The following is a 24,469-nucleotide window of genomic DNA, read 5'->3' as shown; positions in this document are numbered from 1 at the left end:
TACACCTTTCAACGAGAAATGAATAATATCTTAAGATGCTTAACTGAGGAGGTTTGTTATGTATACACCATGGTTTTTAGTACATCTCTACAGAAACGCAAGAAAAGCTTAAAAGAAGTCTTCGAGCAATTAAAGCAGAGCGGAATAACGAATTTTCTAAATAACTGTAATTTCTTAATGAAGGAAATCAGCTAGTTAGGTCATTATGGATCAAGCAATTAAATTGGATCCTCCTAAAATAGAAGTTATCAAAAAATATCCTACGGCTAAGACTAAACGAGAGATTAAAGCGTTTATTTATTTATTTTCCACATTTTGTAATTGACACCAAAGATTGTAACGTAATTAATACGTAGGTAATAATTTTCAGTTCTATCGTAGTGTTTCATTTTATGTCATTTTGTTCCCAAAACTTAAGCTATCTGGTAAATGGTTGTACATTTGAAATCATCTCCGTTAATTCCGTAATAAGGTGAGAAAAACCTTTAAGTTGCAAATTAAGCTCATTTAGTTTTTTTGTTAGGTGCAGCAGAAACCCAAAAATTTGCAACCAGATTGAATCTTCCAGATTGAAATCCTATTGTGCTGTTCAAAGCAATCCTTTTTGAGTTGGATTTTCTCTTTAGTTTCACGAATTCTGTAATCTTTTTGCAATTGTTGCATTCTGCAAACTTACAATAAACCTCCAACTCCTCTAAATGGAGGAATAATAAACATTGCAAAGATCTGATGGACTTCCCATCTGTCATCAACATTTCCATGAAACAGTTATTTCATGTGGTAATTCTTTTTATTTGATATGACTGTATTCAATTATGACGTATTTCGACAACCTTTATCATGAGTTCTATTTTGGTAACCTAGATTTAAAAGAAAAATTCTTGTCAAATCCAACTATAAATTCATGGAAATTCATAGAAATCTTTAAAATTATTTGGAAACTAATGTAAATCTGCAGATATTCTGGATAATCTTTGAATATTACTGAGTATTGTTACAAATACTTTGGAAAACCCTAAAGAACCTAAGAAATTTTTCAAATTTTAATTAAAAAGTTGACGTTTTATTAATAATTTTTATTTAAAAAAAAATTATCGTGAAATCAATAAACGTATTCAAATCCAGTAGAATAGTATGAGAACGAGTGAACGTACACATCTATTGAGATGGTTAAATCGAACAATTTCGTACACGTATGCAAAAATCGCGACCACATACATTATTAATTTTTAATGCATACCGAATCATAGCAATTTACGTGTTCCGAAAGCCGAATGAAAGCTCGACTGTGACGTTGCAATGACTGCGAACGTATTATACGCAAAAAATACCGACAGGAAATCGATTCCTGGTTCCCACAAAATCGTGTTTACGCAATCATATAAAGTAACTTAATGTTTGCTTTCGCGTTCATCCTGAAATTGCTCGTTACAAAAGTGAAGTAAAACTCCGGATGTAGAGAGCGTAGGTTAAAGCCCCGGTTTTATGTAAAATTGATTAATATTTGATGTGTTTTACCTCGGAGTGTTGTAAGTGGATTGCTTGAAACCTTTCGTCGCTGCTGTACGTCGTCAGTCCCACTGTCAGGAGATGATAGTCTTTCCGTCTAATCCACGACACCTGAAAATTTCAAATATAAAACTTTAATATTGGGGATAGAGAATGGGGAAAATTTTATTACCATACAATAAAAGTTACATTGAATAATTTAAGGAGGTAGCATTTAAACGGGTTGTCTTAGTTGAATTACTCGCGAATTTGAATTCAAGTAAGTTGAAAATCCAATTTATCCTTGAGCAAAAGGAATGGGAAGCATAACGTAGATTAATAGATTTGCGTGGCAACTTCAGGAAGCGCAACTACTTGTTGTGCCGAGAAAAGTTTGGATCGTTAATTGCGAAACGGCTCGGACAGTGGCGCAATTAAAATAATTAGACTGGAATTCAATTTTGTATTTTCAACAAGCGTTAAGAATTCCCCGTTTATTTTTGAAGAGTTTGTGCTAGACACATTTCGAGATTTCACCGACAAAATCGTCCAATCAATTTGTAAATTAATGTAAAACATCGATTTCAACTTTCTTATCGAAGCTTTAATTAACCTCTTTTTACCTTTTCAGACAATTTTTGTTTACGCAAGATTAATTGGGCGGTAAAGAGTTAATTAATATTTCGCGGTTTTGCTGAATTGAAACAAACAAACTGGCAAATAGAAACAAAAATTCTATATAAATCCTTAACGGAAATAAATCATCATTTTCCCTTGTCAACTGTATCATAACTTACGGGGGAAGGAAAATTGATATCGAGAAAGAGTAGCGTCTTTTCTAGGAGAAAAAATAAACAAGGGGGCGAGAAAAAATATTGGAAAAGCCAACGGGAAAGTGGAAAATGCGACGGGCGAAACACAATTTCGACTTCTCCCTATCTGAACTGCCCTACATACATAATTACGTTTTCAGACTTGGTAACAAATTTCTTTAGTTTTTCCTCTCCAGATATTTTTTGCTGTCTTGGAAATTGATAACAAAATGTGTTATGGTTTCTATTTTAAGCTTAAAAAAATTCAAATCATTGCAGAGAATTAAAAAAAAATATCAACTCTATACTCCGGCGTTCAATAGATTATTATTTCATTAAATTGTAAATATCTACATGATGAAGGACACCGATTACTGTTGCACTGAATTTTTTCAGTTATTAAGAATGGGGAAACTTAACCGCCATACAGTGGCTACTAAGCTAATGTAGAAAGAGGTTCAAAACCTTTACATAGGGCTAGGGATGCTTACACCATCCCAATAAAGAATCCTTGATACTAAAAGTACTCCAAGGAGAGAGTTGTTAGAGGTTCCCGAGCGCCTCTATGAACTAGGAGGTGTTTTTAAGTTATAACTAAGCTGCAAAGAAAGGCGTCAGAACTAGTCTGCTACATTTATGATGCTAGAAAGACTTCAGTACTAGAAATTCACTCCGTAGACCGATGTCAAGATTCCAAGTATTGGCGTGAAATTGAAGATACTTCTAATTGAAAGATAAACCAAATAGAGACATTTGATAACGATCCTGTTTTCTTTGTGAAGCAAGAAATGCTTAAATAATTAGATTTGCTCTGTGTACAGACTTTTAGAAACAACTCGATACTAGAGTTATTTACTCCATGTAGAAAAATATCAAAGACTTCCCAGAATTTGTATAGAGCCATGCCCATAAAGAAGATTTGATACTAAAAGTACCCCCAGAAAAGAGTTGCTAGATATTCCCAAGCGCCTCTATGAATTTGGAGATCCTATTAGGTTTTATATAAAGTAGGAAGGGAGCTGTTAGAACTAGTTTGTAACTTTATTGATGCTAGAGATGCTTTATTACTTGAAATATCGCCCTATAGACAGATGTTAGAGACATCCAAGTATCTCTATGGAATTGGATGTACTTTTAAATTAATGATGAATCATATAGAGGGATACTAAAACTATCGTGTTATCTTTATAAAGCTAGAAATTCTTTTGTAATTAGAGAAATGCTCTATGAAGAGACTCCTTAACAACTTTATAGAAGTAGAGTTACTTTAGGGTTAACTCTGCCCCACATCGAAAGATGTTAGAACTACCCTGACATTGTTATGAACTAGAAATTGTTCGATACTAGTTGTTCCATGCAGAAAAATATCAATGCATCATCTCCATAGAGCTAAAGATGCTTACAGCGTTCATATAAACTAGCTTTGATACTAAAAGTGCTGCAAGAAATGAGTTGATAGAGTTTTCCAAGCAACTCTGTGAACGTGGAGATACTTAAGTTGGAATTGCTTATGTTTTAAATAAACTAGGGACCTGTACCTTGTAAATAACTAGCGAGAGTACTTGAAACTTCGTCCTGTAGACAGATATTATTTATTTATGGAATTGAAGATAGTTTTAAATCAAAGATTAATTACATAGGGAGATGTTAGTAACATTCTGGCATGTTTATGATACTAGAAGTATTTTTAAATTTGTTTTGCTTACAAAGTTCTTATTTAGAATTATTACAACATATTGTATAACATCAATCATGACTTTGCATCATAATGTAGAGCATCGAGTTGTAACACAAATGAAAAGAAACCTAATAGCCTTTACTTTTTAATTTATTAGATATTAAATATTGTTACTATATAATTAGTTACCGTTATAAAAGAAATCGTTAATTATTTTTAATAACCTGTAATGGAAACTACAAAATGTATACCATAAATACGCTGTTGTTAATAAGTCTAAAGAAATGTGTGCTTCACGAACTATAAACAATCTTCCAATAACTGCTATGGATATACGAGTAACGACAAAAAAAAACATGAAAATGAAAGAATGGTATAGATGACCACAAACAAAATAATCAATAATATAAGGGAGAAGGTTAAGGACAATAATCTTTCTATTACTCCGTCTAATTAGAACGCTGGTTTAATTAAAAAGAGAAGAATTTCTTGCAGTGAATATGTATGGAGCTATAAATCCCAGACCATTAGACCGTACAAAGGTCGAAGGTCCTCAAGTTTAATAGTCCTATTAGATCCATAATTAGTTCATCCAACTCAAGTACCTATAATCTGTCAAATATGTTAAATTTCTTTATTAAAAATATAAATGTCAAAGCTAGACACACGATTAACAATCGGAATCAGTTGCCTACAATAATCAGCAAAATTGAACGACATAAAAATTTTAAAATTATAACTTTTCACGCTTTTCACGTTTTTATTTTACTTTCAAGAACCTAGCACATCCAATAGTTTCAATTTTATTGCATCCTTTTGATTATCTACATAAAAACTTGCCGAAAACCTCAAGTTAGGAAGAGTATTCCTCCAAAACTAAGCATTTGACTGGTTAGAATCTTTAATCTATTAACTTTACAGCTTTGTATGGTACGTGAGCTTTTTGACATTTCTTGATATCTATTTGATCTTATTGATACATCTTTCCCGTTAAGAACTTAGATATTTAAATTATTGATATTTGTTAGATACATTCCAATACATTTCGATTTTTTTACATAATCGACCAGAAATTTTTTTGACCCTTTAGTATTATTTGTACGTCTCGGTTGTATAGGATTCAGATATATTTGTCCAAAGCAGAACTAACATTTACCGAAGAGATGTTATACATATACTGATATAAGTTGCTTACTCGTACTAAAGGTAATGCATTGATCTTAGTGGCTCCATAAGTAGTCATCCAAATAAACTGTAAGCTGGGAAGAGCACAATGCTCGATACATATATTTAATTCGACGTATGCCATAAATCAAAATTTGTACAAAAATGATGTGTCCAATCACATAACAAATGTGAAGGAATTTGAAATTATTTTGGAGTGTTCTACCTAGTAAAATAGAACATGAAGTTGAACATACTAAAAGTGGTATGAATAAATCATTTGGAAATGCTCAGCCAAATATTATTATTATTTTTAATGCAATAACTAAAATCCGTGGAATAGATTGAAAAATGTTCATAATAAAACAAAAAACCTAATCATTTAGCGGAATTAATATTTAAAACATTTCAAATTTGAGGCATCTAACTAATCCATAGTGATTTTTTTTCCACTCTCGGTATGGGATGATTTAATTTGATTTTTTTTTCCAATTTGATAAATCATAAAGCCTTAGTATCCAGGAAATACGGTGCTTTTGATTTAGTTACATCACATTGTCTGTACCTTTTAATACTGAGCATACCCTACCAAGCATCCATATTTGAGAAAACCTTTCATTGGTACAATAATAATGTACAATAATCTCTCTTGGGAAACTGCAAACAACATCATTAAATTACATGGTTCCAAGGATACGACTCTCTTTACGCTTCAATCTAATAATTAACCAAGTATAATGTATTCGGTATCACCCACAATTATACGTTTAATATCTTTAATATCCTTTCACACCATTTGTAACCGTTCGAATTAATCCACAAGTGATTTATTTCTATGTCTTCAGTTTAATTTATGATTGTTTATTTAAAGTTAATTGAAGTCGTTATTTATAGAATGATAAATAATCATAAAATTCGTTCATTTCATCGCCACGTATTTGGTGAAAGAGCAATAATTGTTTATTAAAAAAAACAATGTTTGTGTGTACGTGTAAATAGGTGGTGAGGCGGCTATAGAGTGAATATGTTTTGGACAAAATTTTTTATTATTACAAACTTTCATAATTGAACAACTTTCCTTCTATGTCATACGTTTTACGTCGAATACACATTTATATTCCAACCATCAAAACTGTAAAGCATTCCGGAATAAAACCGCCGTTTTGCCGCACGATACGCGTGGTTTATCTTCAAGATATATACAGACCCGGAGTCGCGCTATAGCAGCAAAGAGGATGTGTTCGGCCGCCATAAGATAACGCGGACTTTATTTATATTATACAAACAGCTAGGAACGGGCTACGGTCGTATTTAGGAAGCGGGCTGCTAAGTTATGTACGTGTTGTCCTGGTGCCAGGCCGGAATTGGCCCAGTATCGCGTCACGGAGAGGACGATAATGTAATTTCACCATCCCTCCGGCTTTCTCCCCGGCTCTACTACTCCCCCTCGAAGCGGAGTTACAAAATAGCTACTGCAAACTGCACCCAGAAAAGCTACTTTGTTGGACAACAAATTTTCAGCGGTAATTGTAACTTTATCAACCTATTCAATTTACAGTTTATTAACCACCATTTTCAATTGATCGTTATTTAAGTTGTTTGAATGGTATCGTTTACGAGAGCTGCTTTTTTATCTTATTGTAATTCTATCTGTGTCATTGGAGTCAAGCTCTTTTAACTTTAAAGCAATGGTGCAATGCGAGTGTGGCCGATTTAATCCCGGAGAACATTTATTTGGTAGAGGACAAGCCTGGGTAACGCTGATTAAAGCGGCGGAAAGGGTGCCTTTAATTACGGTTGATTGGCGTAGCCTTTCGCGCAATGCCTCTCTTTTTATGTCAACTAAATTGACCGGACTACGCTTTTTGCGCGAGATAAACGAAGTAGATTTAAATTGACCGAAAGTGTTTTACTTTACTTCGCCGAATAGTATTGCGAACATTCTTCAACCTTAAGCATTGAATGGATTTATTATCAGTAAACAGAACTTTTATTTAGATTCTTTGGAATAAATACGAAATCGTAGTATTAATTACAAAGTAAATCATAAAATAATTATTGTTCAGCATTTTGATGTCTGTTGGTTGTGGCCGTATTGTAGTTTTGCGATTACCTGGAAAGTCGATCACTGGCAAGATGTAGGCTTAGTTCTGTCGTACCCGACGTGTCATAGAACAAACAACCATGCTAATGCAGGTTAATTTCATGTGGGTTTATCTACTCGTTACCAAGCTTCAGATGCGACTCGTTACCACATCAGAATAGTATGATAGAGCTGTAATAGTGGTACCAATAATTAATAAAAGTTGCTCTTAAACCCATCGATCACGACAAATATAGTGTTAGACTACTAATTGTAAGTAAAAATGTATTACTTATCAAATTAAAAGCCTAAGAAGAATCCCACAAAATCTAATTAAATTACCACATACATTCAGCCTAAACCCGAACCGAGAGCTGAAAAGATATCGCAAATTTGATATGTTTTGGATCTTAAATCTGCTAGTTTGGTTGAAACAGTTTGTTGGTTTATTACAACCAATTTTCATCCATAACATTTTCTCCTAGCAGTTTTGTTTTTCGAGTGATAATACCAATGGTTTCAAAAACGTCAATTTTTAGACACTTTGAGATGATTTGAGAAGAATTTATTATTTAATCGTTTATAGAATATGTTTTTCTGTATTATAGTCTCCCTTAAGACTGTGATATTACTTCAGTACGAAACTATCGATTAATAACTTTAAGTTGATTTCATCTTTAGCCCCTGTCTTGTGTACATACAAATAAGTGAAAGTGATTATTTATTGTAATTGATTGCGGTGAGCACATAGCACCAAATGAGGAAAAAAACTTTTATATTACATCAATAACACTATTACACCTTAACTATAACAATAAAGTACAATAAAGTGTAATTTTAAAGATTTAAAGAGGTCTGAGAAGTTGGGGGTTTCAGACATATAGAAAGTGAAACGTTCAGATAAAATGTTAAGTTTCCGAACTTTCGTATAGTAAAAACTTCACTAAGTATTCGTGTATTTTCGGCTGTTTTATGTAGGAACAAGCAAGGGTGGCGATCGTATAGACGGACACGATCTCGAACGAGTTTTACAAGTCGTGAGTTACAAGTGTTACAATTCCTAAGTCGTTTCGAAACCTTTTTTCATACGTAACTAATTTAATTCGGAGCTCGGAGCTTTTTTTGTTAGATACTTTGCAATCTTGAGTAATGCTTGAAACTGTTTCGAATACCACTTTAATCCAAACCACAACTTTAATCAACCAAATTTACAATTTTATATTGCAATGCATCTAATCACGAAGGAATTTATTTTGTTGAAGTAAATGCTCTGTTAACAAAATCTGACCAAATCAAGAACGGTCCACACCTCAACCTTAGTAGTAAAGAACAGAGAGATAGTTTTTATGAAGAATTGCAAAACACTCTTGACAATACCTCAAAGCATGACGAAATTATGATGGGTAATTTCAGTGCGAAGGTTTATGAAAATATAGTGATGGACCTAATCATTTACAAAAGTAATACACACTTGTACAAATGTGAAAAATGAAATCCGTATAAACAATACTTTCTATTCCCATAAACTACACATAAGTACCTACACATTTGAAAATACCATGATAGACATTATAATAACCAACAGAAGCATCCACCCTTCAACAGTAGTCGATGTAAGAGTTTGTAATTAATGATAAAAGGAAAATGAAATGAGCGGATTAAAATCGTTCGATTAAAATAAAAACTAAACATAGAGTACAAGACGACAGTACAAAACAACTCTACCAACAAAGAATAGTACAGAAATTATCTGAAAATGCAATAAGCAATCGATATGACGTGGAAGATGAAACTTAAAACAATGGTTGACACTGGAGGTGAAGACTCTAGCAGCCGAGAAAAGAGAAATGTAGAATCATGACAATCACACAATATAAAAATGTGAGATATATGGTAACTCAAGACGACAAGACGCTGTATTTATATTATATGTGTGAATTTTTTCAAAAGAAAATACCACTATTCAAGACGTTTCAAGCTCGTTTCAACCAATAAGTTGGTCTTTTTCAGGCACGTCGTCTTAGGATGCAGCAAATGGAGGGTTTGATAGAAATAAACTTAACATTGTAATTAAACAATATGGATAACACGATCTTTCGAACTCTGTTTAAGGTGTATTTACTTACAGATGTCATGTAGTCGCACATCGACCACATTACAGTAAAGTCGATTTTCAACATAAATTTCAAAAACCTGTCTTCGTAAGTTAAACTCCGGTCGTCATCTTGCAAACTACTAGTTTTGATTGTTCTCTTGGTAACTTTTATGCATATCTGATCTAACATTTGACGCCGAATTCATCTCGTCTGTTTTTTTGTGTTTGTCGTCGTTTTTAGTATCGGTATAATGCCTGGTGGAATAATAATAACCACTTTACCGATATAAAGAATTCGACCTATATTTAAATTTTAACAATATTTTGTTCGCTTAATGGTTTTATTTTGTAAAGTACTTTGCTCAAATTGATTACATTTTGTAAGTAAAAAACAGAGTTCGAAAGATCGTGTTATCCATTTTGCTTAATTACGATGTTAAGTTTATTTCTATCAAACCCTCCATTTGCTGCATCCTAAGACGACGTGCCTGAAAAAGACCAAAGCTTATTGGTTGAAACGAACGTAGCACCTATTTAAAATTAAAATAAAATTCTTTCATCGTCTCGAATAGTGGTATTTTCTTTTGAAAAAATTCACACCTATAATCAAATGTATACGATGAATATTGAGTCAACATTAACTGTATTTATAGTCCGCCAAATCACAGAAATATACATTGAATTCAACAAAGCAGGTTTTATGTGCTTCATAGATCTAACCCAAACTTTCGACAAGGTGAGACTACATCAATTAGTCTCACTACAATAACAATTCAAGAAGAGAAATGTAGACGGACACATTCTAACGATTATCAAACAATTAAACAGCATCTATACTAATAAAGTCTGGTATAAGGCAGAGTGACAGCCTCAGTCCTATATTATTCAACGTCATCATGGACGAACGCAATTTACATTATACACAATTTTACACAATTTTTATTATAAAGATTCGAAACAAGTACAAAAACATTCAGCATGATTATTTCAACTCAAAAACAATTCAGTGTGTCTCAAAATACAGCGTCTAGAGAACCAAAAAGATTCTAAAAAGCAATATACAATCAAAGTGTTTAATCAGTAAGCATTCTCAAATATCTAGGAGCTTGCATATCCAACAGCAATAATATCAAGGTATCTACATAACATGCTATGGAAAAACAAAGATATGAGCATGAAAAGTAAGGTCGGAACATAAAACATGTATAAGACGCATGAATCCCACCACAAAAAAGCTCTTAAGGACTACTGAAATGAGAACGCTAAGAGCCATCATCTGCTACATTTTAAGAGACAGATTTTGTTAAATGAGGTTAAACGGAAAGAGGATGATGAAGTTCTGTAACCGTGTAATTTCGAGAAATGGCCCACCTCATTCATGTGATTTAATGCCGTTCGATTTTCCTGTTTGGGGATACATTAAGTCATTAGTTTATACCAACAAATTAACAAAGTTACAGGCGCTCAAAGGTAATATCGAATGCAACATTGCCTACTTTCTGGCCAATATATCTGATTGAGTGGTGCAAAATTGGGACCAAAGAATCGTTCGCTGCACAAGCATGTTTGTGATGATTATATAAATGATATCGAAATCGATAGTTAAATGACTAACTGATGACTGACAAAACGTGTGATTCACCTGGAAAAATTTCAGCCCAATTTCTCAATAATTCTGTGTTTTATTTAACCCTTTGTTAGCGCTGCGAGGAAGGCGATGGAGCTATAAGAGAGGACATTATAGGAAAAGAAAAACAAAAAAACATATAATCAAGAGAACATTCTTACTGAGAAATATTTCAAAAATATCAACCACTAATAATCCGTTTGCCGGGTGTGAAGGGAATTGCTTGACTCTTGATTATTGCTATTATTATGTATTGTTAGGTATGATGGAAAGAAATCGAATCTGATTTTGGCTTATTTTACTTGACAGAGTTATACAATGCAAACCGGAAAAACACTTCTAATCTTTGGAATACCGCTGGTAGTGACATAGACTTGTTTTACAACAATGCCACAACAAAACTATTATATTTTGCTATAATATCTGCGATTTGATTATATCGAAATGGAGAGTAATGGAAAGAGGTTGACAGGTTGGCACCAATTAGAGGAAACTTTGATCGTAGTTGATGAGAAATTGAAGACATTTATGGAATGTGTGCCATTCGTTCAGTATATGGCCAATAAACGTTCATTATTCATTCATAAATTTGATTTAAAACTAGTCACTTTTGTAGATACAAAAACCTATTATTGCTGAAATAATACGTTGAACGTTTGATTGACAGATACAGATCTATATTTGAAACAAAATGTAACATTACATATTAGTTATCCCCTTGCATTCGTCAACCCGTCTGGCCAGCGTGACCAATTATTATCGGCCAAAATCCTCCTTTTCATATAAGGCCATGGGGTTTACGGGTATAGCTTGTGTCCAACAGTTGACAAACATGTAAATAGATGTAAAGCTGCTTGATGATGATGAATTATACTCTCATGATCAACCTACTTAAAAATAGTCAAATCACGTCGGTTGGAATAATCAGGAAGAATAAGCGGTAAATACGAAAGTCAAAGAAGTCATGATAATGATAATATAGTTGAAGAATCCAATGACAAAAAATTGCCTGACATCAATTTTTATAATTTAATAAAGGACCGCGTTGATAGTTTCGACAAATTATCTGCTAATTATAACTTAGCAAGAAACAGCCGTCGTTGGCCTTTAGCCAGAGATTAATTTTGTTGCTTAACTTTAAACGGCGTATGTTTATGAAAGAACTTGGTGTGCAGTTGATATCGGAATTCCAAAACCAGCAAATACAAAATCGACAACGCGAGATTCAGATGACAAAAAGTCATGTACCTGGGTCTAACAATAAGTGAGGCAAAAAAGTAGTAGATATTTTATTTGTCTAAGAAATAAGGACAGGAAGACATTTTATGTCAGTTAAATTTTATATTTAATCAACGTTTTGGATGATATCGTTTAACTCTTTACTTCTCAAGTGTTTGTTATTATTGTGTTATAAATGACTTTTTAAATTTGCTTTTTGTAGCAATATTTCATGAATTGGACTATTGGTTGTAGTATATTTTGCAATTTTGGGAATACGTTAGCCTCAATATACGTTGTTCGATTCAACACGAAAATTCTCAAGAGAAATCAAATATAGTTTATCAAAAAGTATCAAAATCTATATCGACTATTTTGATCGAATAATTTTATCCTTAATTTTTTGAATGTTTCGTGATAATAAAATGGATATAAAAATAATTCCGATTTACTATAGACCCTTATTTTTAATTGTACATATAAATTAAATTTATTATTAATGTTGTAAATTCGTAAATTTTATCGTTGAAAGCTCATTCGTTTAAAATCTCCCCATCAGCGTAACATCGAAGCCATGTCGTCAATGGTTGTAAATCCAAAGTGTCGTCCGTTTCACCCCGCTTTGTAAAACGGGGTCGCAATAAAAGTAAAAATTAACGAGCCGCTCTCGTACGCTCATATTCGCCCCACTTTCGACGTGATTTCAACGTCGAACCGATTTTGACGGCCGTAATTGCGCCGCGACGACTCTGTAATTTATCGGAGTAACACAGGTAACGCGTTTGGATAACGCGCAAAACTGTGATCATGAAAGAGTAAATACGGGGGAGAGCTTTGGAAATTTTCGATTTATACACTCACCATTCCATCGCCAATGTTGTTTACAACACACGGTACCAAGGCTGTGGATCCGGTTTGTGCTGTAACCACTGTACAGTTTTCTGTTGCAAAATGTACCGGTGGATTTTCTAAAGTTGGAAACGAAGCTGCTAGTTCGTTTAAATCGTCTACTGTGTCACCTTCTGTATCTGAAACAATCAATTTTTAAAATTTTAATACGTTTCTATTAAAAGGTCGATTCAATATTACAAGACATAATTTTACTTTTCAACTTTTCAGGAAGAATTTCACCTGACAGCGTGCAAATAGCACTTGTACACACGACGTTCCAAATATCTTTTGGCTCGGTGCCTGCACGTAGAAACAGATTCTTATTATCAACTGTTTGTTCTGAACGTGCACCATTTCGTATACATACTCCACATTTTTCCAGACTTTGCGCATTCCGACCTTTTCGTTTTATTTTTATTGAGTCAACCTTTACATTTCTTAAAACAATTTAACCGTCAAGAAAAGACGTCGACTTATAAAATAAAAATCTTTTTTGAAAATTTACACCAACTGAATACTTTAAACGTATGTTAAATTTAATATGAAATCGATTCCGACGGGTTTAGTATGAGGAGGAAAGGGCGAATGTGAATATGTGGGGGTTGAGTTAAATTGCTCGGTATAACAGGCAGTATTCCACGTGAACTAGGCTGAATACGGCGAGAAATATGCCCGCTATTTGAAGTTATTCTGCTCAAAATGAAAACAACAAGTTTAACGGTATTGCTACGTAAGGGTGCAATATTTACCCTTGAAGTGACGATGCGATTTGGAAACCTGATTAGGTCGAGTACTCAAATAGTTTTCCACTTTCCACATCTGCTACATTCTCCGCATAAAAGTTTTCAACTACTATCTTATATTGCTTTATATTAGTTTGTTTATTACTTTAACAGTTATTAGTTTTTAAAGTTTTGAAGATTGATGTTGAAATGTTTTAAATAATACCTTTGGGATGAATATCTTCAATCGAGCTAGAAGGGGTATCCCAATAGAGATATACCTCAATCGAGTTAAACTTGGACAGGCGGTCTAATTTATATTTGCGATTCTGCGAGAATGCTAGCTCGAGCGGTTATAGATTTTCACGACGTGTTCCTGCGGGTATACGTACGGATGGTAACGCAGGAAATTTACTGGCTTCCGATTGTGCGATTGCCCACTTCTGGTTGGTGTGAGCCGGAAACCGCTGCTGACAATTTACCGGATACAAGCGCTATAGTTCGCCTGCGGGATAATATTAAATAAGCTAGGGGATTTGTCTCTTTGATGTCGACAATACCGAGAAAATCTATAAGGAAAAATATCCCCCAAAGCCGATTTCGAGAAAGGTGTTTTTCCGTGACCCGGTTCGGCCGGGAAATTTTATTTGTTCCTCTCACGAAATCGGCAACACCTGATATTTCGCTCAGCTTGAAAACAAGCGAACTGTAAATTTTAATATCCCACTTTTTCCCGGGAACATAAAATATTTTACGACCCTCTGACTTTTCCATATGGAAAAGGCAAGTGCACTGCATATATGATTTTAGTCCATTTCTGATAGGCTACTTCAACGTTTATATATCCTCAAAATACGATTTTCAATATCGTTTTATTGAACACAAATGTGAAGTGGTCTCTATACCCGTTTTATGGCATATTAATAAAGTGTCTTTGTATAAATTCATTATTTTTATGTCTATTTAATTCCCCGTTTTGTTATACGTTTTATTGTTTTTCCTAAAAATAAAGTACATATCTAATATAAATAATTTTAATATAAAATTAATACCTAATAAAATGAGTTTTATTCGCGAAGCTTACAGGATTCTGTTTTAGCAATAATTGAAGCTGCGTGACTGCAAGAAGATGTTCGTTGAATATATTGAAAACGAAATTGCTTCTGACGTACAACGACGAAGCTTAATTTTACTGCAAGAGCAAAGCGAAATTTTAGCATGTGGAGCGAAATTTAGAAGTCATTATTGAGACGCTATTGGGCGTGCTTTATAGTTTGGTAATTCACATTTAATATAAAATGATGATCATAACGGTTCAGTCGATGAAGATATTGTAAATTAATTAAGATAGAACAATTAACGATAGCATCATTATGAACCCTGTAATTTCCACGTTCCTGACTAAATTATTATGAACAGCTCGTGTTACAGGTATTAACGGTAATACGAGCTGTTCCCAAGATGTAATAGACTTTTTGTGAAAAAACATAATCGACTAACAGCAAAAGATTTCAGGAGGGTTTTGTAGGCCCAGTTTTAGTGCCTACTTCCAATAGCACTAAGGAATCTGGACCACAAAGTTTGTACCAGGGAGTGTGCCATTAAATTCTGTTGTACCTCAGTCTAAGCGTGAATCAAGAACAAGATGCAGTTTATGTAGTACCAACGCAGAGCCATTGTCAGATACCACTTTGGAGACTAAAATCCTGCTTCAATTACAAGAATGTACAGAATACGAGTATATCCAAAATAAATTCCAAAATCAATATGGGATGTTTTACTTTTATGCAAATGAAGATGTGGCACAAAAAGTAGACCTCGAAGTTTTTAAAAAACTGTGTACGCTTTGATGAAATATGTTATGATTTTTAAATATCTATATATGACCTTTTAAAATCGTTTACTTAAACGATCAAAAAATATACAAACTGTACTTACAAACTGTGCTCCAGTTGAGTAAAGTTTTAGGTCAAATACTTGCTTCAGTAAGTGTTGAATGAAGAAAGTACTCGTTATTAAAAGCTATTCCACCATGAATTTCTTTGTGGCAGCGTCGCCAGAGGTCGGCTAAGACACAAAATTTTCGGAAAGGTTTGCCTGACACCTACTGATATAAAGGAATAAGACCTAGGAACTATGGAAACGTTCATCAAGAACTTAGATTTGTGCTAAACCGTTGGAGAGCCTAAGAGTATAAGGGGCCGCTTCCCTGAGCCTGGCAGCAACAAGAAAAACCCAAAGATAAAATATTTATTGGACCTATTAATGCACGAACATTGAGAGAATATAATAGAATGATAGAATTGGCGCACGCTATTTCTAACATTAAATAGGATATAATAGGAATATCAGAAATCAGAAGAAGCTAAAAGAGTATTATGAAAATAATTAAAACAATTAGTATGTATACTAAAAACTGGAACTCACACTTAGACAAAGTGAGGAAAAAGGCCGTCATGGCTAACCAAATCTGCCGCAGGCTTCTGGGAAGGAACTGGGGTCTCAAACCACGAATGGCTCATTGGGCCTACGTAGCAATAATCAAACCTATGCCTAGGCAAAAAACAAAACATAACACAGCACAACAACAGCTGGCACAAATTTAGCGGTTAGCATGTCTTAATATAACGGGTGCAATGAGATTTTGTCCGACGGCTGCTCTTAGGAGAAAGGAGGCAGCTTTAAGTGCCTTAACACTGAAAACAGGCTCTTCATTCAAGCTAATGCAGGGTAACCTCAGAGGACACCTCTGAGGTTACAGAGAAATCCTCAAGGACCCATGTCTAAATCACTTCATTGAAATTAAAACAGACCTTATACCGACAGAGTACAATTTCGACCAGCCGTATAAGGTCATATTTAGAAATAGGGATGATTAGACAAAGGGTGGGTCTCAACTAAAAAAAGGCGGACAAAGAGGCAGCGAAAACGCCCTTCATTGGACCCCAAGCCAGTTGTAGACTACAAAAAAGCTACCTAAAACAAGTAATCAATAGTTGGGAGGCCTCAAAGGTAGCTTTGCGCTGGAAAGAACTTCCAGGTTACAGACAAGCGAAGAGTATGATAAATCCGTCGCAAAACAAAACCAAAGAGGTTTTATGCCTCAACAAAGAAGATCTAAAGACGCTCTCGGTTTTCTGACCAGCTGAGGATCAAACTTGTCGACTTTGCAACGACGAGTGAGAAACGGCTGAACATATACTGTGTAATTGCATCGTCAGAGGCCGCCTAAGATACAAAAATTTCGGTAAAGCTCTTTTGACACCTACATAAAGGAACAAGACCTTGGAGCAATACTAAGGTTCATTAAGGGCCTACGTTTGCCGTAAACTTTTAGAGGGCTAAAGTTACAATAGTTACAAATAGATCTTATAGATCGCAGTGACGAGAGAACAATTGTAATAAGCGGGGTTTACCATATTAAGAGTGCCATCAGCTTTCTCTAAAGTTACACTCTGAATATGTACCATACTTTTAGTAAAGTATTTGGAGAATTTATGAATCTTTTCTTAAACAGCCACATTGCTCTCAGAATTTACAAGCAGTAAAAGCAGTGTTGCTCTCAAGTTAGCCGCAAGAGGACATTAACTCACCTGGGATGTAAGCAGATGACTTCATAATCAGAATTCTTAGTTATATTGGCGTAATTGGCAATTAAATCACATATGCCCTAGTATGAACAGATATCTCTAAGGGTTTTATTTACCAAACATGACATTATTTATGATGGCGAAACTAAGAATTATGTGATAAATCGAGCAAAGACTCGCAATTTCTGTTCTGACACGGTATGCAATAAAAGTGCGTCTCAGCGATAATCGATGAGGTTCTAATTATTATCTTGAATCACATCACATAATCCTACATCATAACTCACTTTACCACCAATTGTTATAGCACACCTTATGTACAACATTTCGGATCCGGATGAAATAGCACCTGAAATATTAAGAATAGTGACGATTAAGAAACATTTAGAAGGGAGAGTTTTTTTACAAAATAGAATAAGGCTAATTTGGTCTTAATTGGACAACTACTTCTTGCAGATCAATTTATTTGATCGATACAGCAGGAAAGTTTCTAGAAAATTGAAGTCTATTATACAGATGAATTCTGAAGTATGATGTATGTGCTGTTGGTTTTCAATATTTAAAGTAATCCAATAATAAACAACGAATATATTTATCTTAATTTACATTATCTTAATTAACCAATTTCTCGTATGTGAATCATACACATGCAAAATGGTTTCCAATAAATTATGGAAAACCCAATATTTGTGTCATTCTAAACATTCTTCTTTAAAATAATGTATGATAAAAATGTAAAAAATCGAGATTTACGAAATGTAATCTACCACATACAACAATGTATACACACAAAACTTATCATGTCAAATAAGGTCATTGAATAAAGTGGTGTGTGAGATTCTTGTGTAAAATATTGTAGGAATTATTTATGAATCACCTTCAGCGACAGTAAAGGAACATTATAAATTGGCAATCTTCACTTGGATCTTCAGTTTCAGGAAAAGTTAAGGATCTCAGTCACGTATTTGCCTCCAGTGTATATGACATGTAGGTGACGTATGGCGGTATCGTCGTCGTATACCTCCGCAATTTCCGTACATCTTGTTTTTGACGTAATGCTTGCCTGTCAACTCCTTTCAATATACTGAGCAATAACTCAGTCGTTCCCCGAGCTCTCGGTGCAATAAAACGAGATATAACAAGGGAAAAATTCGCGGAAGCAACGACGGACGGACGGAGAGAAACGGAGGTGGCAACATCCACAGTGTCGAGACAGTTTCTCTATTCCAAGTTCTAGCGTTGCAATAAATAATGGCCGCGAGTTTATATACGTACGCTGGCTTCTTTTAAAGAAGCATAAAACGGAAGCGGAAGTGAATCGAAGTTTATGGTTTAACCGTGTTCGTCAGGATTTATGAAATAACGAGTCGTGTGTTTTGATTAATTTGAAGTGTCCCATGCAGGGGAATTTCGAAACATAAAAAACTTCATACTGAACTATATTCTGATTGATAAAAACGTTTTTGGATGAATCTTTAATGGAGTGGAATTAAATCTTTTCTTTTTTTTCAACTTGACCGTGCTAAGTTATACAATCCAATCGCTCGGAAAACTTCTCTAGCAGTAGTTAAACATTAATTAAGCAGCGTAAAGAGATCCTTCGGCATACTGGAACCTAGCTCTAAGCCACTTCACGAATTTAAACTGGGTTCGGAGTAAATTTTTCACCATAGCTAAAGCCTTCGTTAAGTACACCACCACTATGTTCACAATTACTGGAAAACCGTGCTCGGCCTCTGAAAACGAAATAGTCCGATCTCCATCGCGTAGCTTGCCCTCTTTGCGATAATTCTCTTCTACGATAACAATTTCCAATTCGCAGCTATCGGTTGCAAATGGGGAGTGGAGTATTGTTCCGTTTATCAACTAGGAACAAACCTGAATTCCAGGAACACTTTGAAGTAAGCCGGGTAGTGTTGTATTTACTGCTGAATATAACTTGCTACATAGTATCCTTTGTTCTAGTTGCTAATAATGTTTCTAATCCGGAATAAAATTAATGATTTTAAAAGATTTTAAGTCGGTTGGTGACAATAAGTTTTCAACGTAGCTGTTCTTATCCATCTTCGTTGAAACATATCTTCGAAATAAAATCTCCGGATGTAACTCTAGGGGGCACTATAAAATTTTTCATTCCAAGAACCTCGTCGACGTTAATTTAACGTCGCGATAGTAAAATAAGAACGAGACTCTCGTAAAACCCTCGGATGGTTTCTAAGGGTGACCGTCGACTCTCGTGATGTACTAAAGCTCAACTTCTTGGGGCCTTTTCTGGAGTGTTGACCGTCGCCTGCTGAAGTGCGTTTTGCCCTTTTTCTTTTCTCTTTCTCACGCGATATAATGCACGTGTATCCTCCCACATACGGCTATGGTATTAGGTTACGAGACAAAGCGCTAGAAATTTTCTGGTAAATACTCCACCTTTTTTTTCCGTTGGAAGGGAAAATTACCTGGAAGATGGGATGTAAAACGCTTTCAGAAAGGATGTGCTACTGATTTATCTCTCGCTTTTCTCGTTTTACGCTCCCCCATCCCGAGGTAAAAGCATCGTTCTTTCGCTCTGCGCCAACAGAAACCGTACTTTGATTTGTTACCCGTGTGATCTCTTCCAACTCACGATGAAAAGATAAAAAACATGGTGCTTAGTATTTTGTTTTTAAAGGCGTTTTAAGAGAAGCACCGTTTGTCGCGAATTTATGAAGTTTACGTCTTAACCAACGGGAAACACGAGATATTGCCGGGAGCAACTGCTAGCAATTGAGCAATTTTAAGGTTTCAAATGCCGAGAATACCCGGTAACGGCGATTCGGCGACGTCGTTTATTTGTACGAACGGGGATATAAATTATTTTCTATAGAATTTATCACCATATCCTACATGGCTCGCGGCCAACACCAGCGTTCTGTTACTGCTGCTTGGTTCTCCAATTCGGTCTCCGCAAACATTTTACAGCTTTTGTTCAACTTTCCGACCTAAATTTTTTATTCTATTTTGCGCGATGTGTCCCATGTGGTAAATTTCGTAATTATCTTCTCGAGTGGAAGTATGTCTGATAAATTTAGATCCTGACATATTCTTTTTAATTCATTTAATTATCATGTAAACAAATTTAATTTAAAATAAAATATGAATTATTCTTTTGTGGTTCTCCACTTCCATCATAGCTGGACTGTGTATAGTAGAGATAAGATCTCTAAAAATCAAGTGTTTCTCCAATTTTCAGTTTTTACTGCAGAGGTTTACTTCTTTTCGTGATACGCACCATGTTCCATATACATCAGTCTTATTTTTAATCAATATATCAGCTAGTCCAGGTGAGTTACAAAAATTATCCATTGTCAAACAATATCCTTTATTTAACAACCAGGAGCTTAAGTGAAGATTAGTGGTGGAGATGGAGTAGTATCCTGTTGTACTCGAAACCATTATGGAGATAATACAAGAGTGTAATCACCACTACTTTCCTTTTCTGACGAATCGTTCTTTGAATCACTGCTATTGAGTTCAAAAGCTTTATCTTCTGAACTAGATAGCAAGTTGTGATGGCTTTCCATGTTCCTCGACAATACTGAAGTAATGCGTGTTGCATAAGAAACAGATAATATTTTCTAGGCATTTTGTGTGCACTATACACAAAATGCGGTAGCTCCAAAAAAACTGCTGTGATTCACCGCTGACAACTTTTTTCTGGTTAGAGATAAAAGCACCATACTGTCTAATGAGTATATTCGGTTGTATTTATACATACAGAAAAACAAAACTGCAGCAACGAGACAAAATTCCGTCAGGTCAATGGGGATTTCTTTCTCGACAATATTCTTATTATCTCTGTATACCATCTTTTTTCCATTTTTTTGGCCTTTTACCCTAAACTTTTATCTATGTTCTTCGTTTTACCTACTACCGGGGCTCAAAGTTCACTTCACAAAATTAAGTATTTATAAGTTCGTAGACGACTAAAAAGGACACAGTAAAGGAAAAACTGGATAGAACTTCGACTGTCGTATAAAGGAACACGAAAGGGACAACAGATTATAGGATGGTATGCCGAAGAAGATTTTACTGAACTCTATTAAAGATTTTCTCACTCCACGCCGTACGCGGCCTTTAACGAATAATAATTAGTTCATTAATTACTTAATAATTAGTTACTGGGGTAATACTAGTAGACTTTAATATATATTATTAATTTTCCACCAATTTTCTCACTTTTGAACTTGTTTCTGAACAAGTCCAAACATGGCAAGCGAAACGTCAAACAGTGATCTATTATTCAGCGTAATCTGAAGTTTCTATATTTATTTACAGGAAACCATTGCAATTAATAGATATCTTCGAGAATAAGCTGGTTTAGTTATTTTCAATATTGTAGAAATTTGCGAATTTGATAGGCACGAAAGAGTTTGTTATCTGTTACTAAATACGGCATCAATGAGCACTATTAATGCACATCTATCCTGTTTAAGCCAATAGCATCGATGACTGCTCGTCTAGAAGATTGTATCAATAGACCTTACAGGTACAGATCTAAATCGCGTTTACGTTTAACTGATAATGGGATGCTATTCAACAAGTATCCTTTGTACATATATCCTTCCAGTCTTTGATACTTTTGCATTTTGTGATTCCATCTGCTTTAATTCTTTTCCTAAATTATTTCATTTGCTCGCTTTAAGTTTGTATGTAGTTCCTTTTTGTCTTCTAGCCTTCTGAGGGTTGAATTTGTATCATCGTAAGATTTTTATAAACTAATTTCCTCCTCCGTTGTCAGAAAGTGAACTGTGTCTCTTTTTGACACGGTTATTGTGGATGTTTTCTACTTCTTGTATTGCTATGGTTAAATCTTTTATTTGTTCTACTTTTCTTTAAAATCTTCTTCTATTACGGTCATTTTATAGTCTCTTAATAGTTTTTTTAAGGTATCTTCTAACAATTTCCTATTTGTAAGTGGACAGAAAGTTTACCATTTTTCGGTCTATTTCCTTTCCTGTACCTGTGCATTCTGATTTCTTTGGATTTTCTAGTTATCTTGCTTATCATATCCATACCTATATGTAATACCCTGAAAACACATTTTTCTTGTTTGAGTTCTCAGCACCTATCATTTTTTGAACATCTATATCTCATGCCCAAATTGTTGCCAACGGAAATACTGGATGATATCTTCCATTCCATATTTGCTCGTTTTCGACTTTCACTCTCCACAGTGTTTATAATTTCTTCTTCTTCCTGTAATGTGGGCAACCCTATAATAACTACCCTAGCTCACTCTTGACTGAGATGCCCCACTTTTTCTCTAGATATTTCGTACATTACTTGTGTTTTCTTGTTGTGTTGTCTTTCGGTTGTTCCAAGATTCGGTTACAAAAACTTAATAAAGTTTAATATTGATCATCTGTGTGTTGTTTATTAAGATTTGTCTGCAAACTTAAATATTTTTGTTACCCTCGTGGGATATTTAACGTATTTAAATTTTCTCTATTTTTTTATTCTCTATTTTTCGGTACGTTCATCCAACAAACATCATATAAAAATAGTTTCAATCAAAAAAGGTTATTGTAGTCCACGATTATAATAAAATGCAGAACATATACAAGGATTAATTATGTTTTCAAAAAAATCCTGCGAGGATCAAATAATGTTTAAGTTATAAATTTTGTTATAAGTCATAAACAAATTGATACCCTACAATCTATAAAGGTGTCCCACAATATTCAATTGTTGAACTCTGCTTCTTTTTTTAATGGGTATTTCTCATAAATAGAACAATATTATCTTAAGGAAATAGTTAATTATTATTAAATACGATATCTTCCATTTAAGAATGTCAAATTAAACTTAAATTTGGATATAAAAGCCTGGTATTTCACTGTTTCTCATATTTGATTTGATTTTCAGATATACATTATCCATGTTATAATCAATATTCTAATATCTTTTTTTATTTTATATAAGTAATCAGTTCCATAGGAAGAAGTGTGGTTTTGATGACCGCAGAGCCGTCAGTACGATGTCTAGGAAGTGTCCTCGCGTCACCGGCCAATAAATAACCAGGGAATTTCGGTGGAACGTTCCAAATAAGTGAGGTGACGGAATGCAATTGGGAACGACGTCACAGCCCTGGGGCTGCCATTTCGCCAACCACGACAAGCTTGTCACAATCCGCTTGCGGGAATCCGCCTCTACAGAAGATATTGGACGCTTGTCCGATTTAAATTGATGCTAGCCGATTTCAAATTGGTTTTACGAAACTCGTATTTCCCACGAAAAAAAGAAAACTTGTTATTAAACATACGTTTAATACGAACAACATCATGAAAGGCGGAAAATTTCATAATAAATCGTTTTAATACAAATATTTACCGAAAAAGTATTCTTTTTATTCGTTTAATAAGAAAGACCTTTTCAATCTATTACTCTCGTACCAGCAATAAAACAGTCAACTTCCTCAAGAGAGACTCCATTTTAATTTCCTCCGGAATTAAGCTCCGTTGTTCTTGTCGATTTACAAGCGAAAAAATGATGGATGTTCGCTTAAGAACGAACCGAAAACGAAGAAGGCGCTAAGTGCTATTTCCTCGGTAGCGCATTTCGAAGGATTACTACCACCCCACACCTTCTCCCCTTAGTTCCGGTTGTCGCCCCAATTTTGTTTAATGCACCGGCAAGTGTTAAGCCGCGAGGATCAAATCTGCGTTCGAATAATTCATTTTAGGAGAAGCCCTCAACTTTTTTCATCGTTTCTTTCTTATCTTTTATTTTTTTGCGAGCAGGCCATAAAATTATCCGGTTCGTCCATAAGCGGATTACAGATGGGATTGCGGGGATCACTGGCTGGTCGTTTATCAGGATATATGGGATATTGTTTTTCCCCACGCCGTTCGATGCGAAAACTGCCGGTGACTTTTTCCTGTGTGTATAGGGGGCGAGGATATTCGAAGGATTTCGTGATGTCTCTTGGGCTCGACTCCGAATTGTACCGCAACTTTACGACGTATCAATTCCTTTCTTATACGTAGAGAGAGATGCTTAAGGGGACGACCCGGATCTGTTGCGGATACGCGAGATAATTTTATTCATCAACTTCCTAATGGGATCCAA

At 34.6% G+C, this 24,469-nt stretch overlaps 1 protein-coding gene across 4 annotated transcripts in view; it reads right to left on the bottom strand.

Annotated features, from left to right (window-relative positions):
* The window catches only part of LOC111428558 (defective proboscis extension response 13), a 262,116-nt gene that overhangs the window by 51,737 nt on the left and 185,910 nt on the right, over positions 1–24,469 (bottom strand). For all 4 annotated transcript variants that reach the window (XM_023064252.2, XM_071197877.1, XM_023064170.2 and 1 more), the window contains 2 exons: positions 13,027–13,193; positions 1,519–1,620 (listed from right to left, as the gene is read on the bottom strand). In XM_023064252.2, the coding sequence (XP_022920020.1) occupies positions 1,519–1,620; positions 13,027–13,193 (269 nt within the window). The remainder of the gene's footprint in view (positions 1–1,518; positions 1,621–13,026; positions 13,194–24,469) is intronic.

Source organism: Onthophagus taurus, chromosome 7 (genome assembly GCF_036711975.1).
Source record: "Onthophagus taurus isolate NC chromosome 7, IU_Otau_3.0, whole genome shotgun sequence".
Lineage (NCBI taxonomy): Eukaryota > Metazoa > Arthropoda > Insecta > Coleoptera > Scarabaeidae > Onthophagus > Onthophagus taurus.
This window is presented reverse-complemented; position numbering and strand designations above follow the sequence as displayed.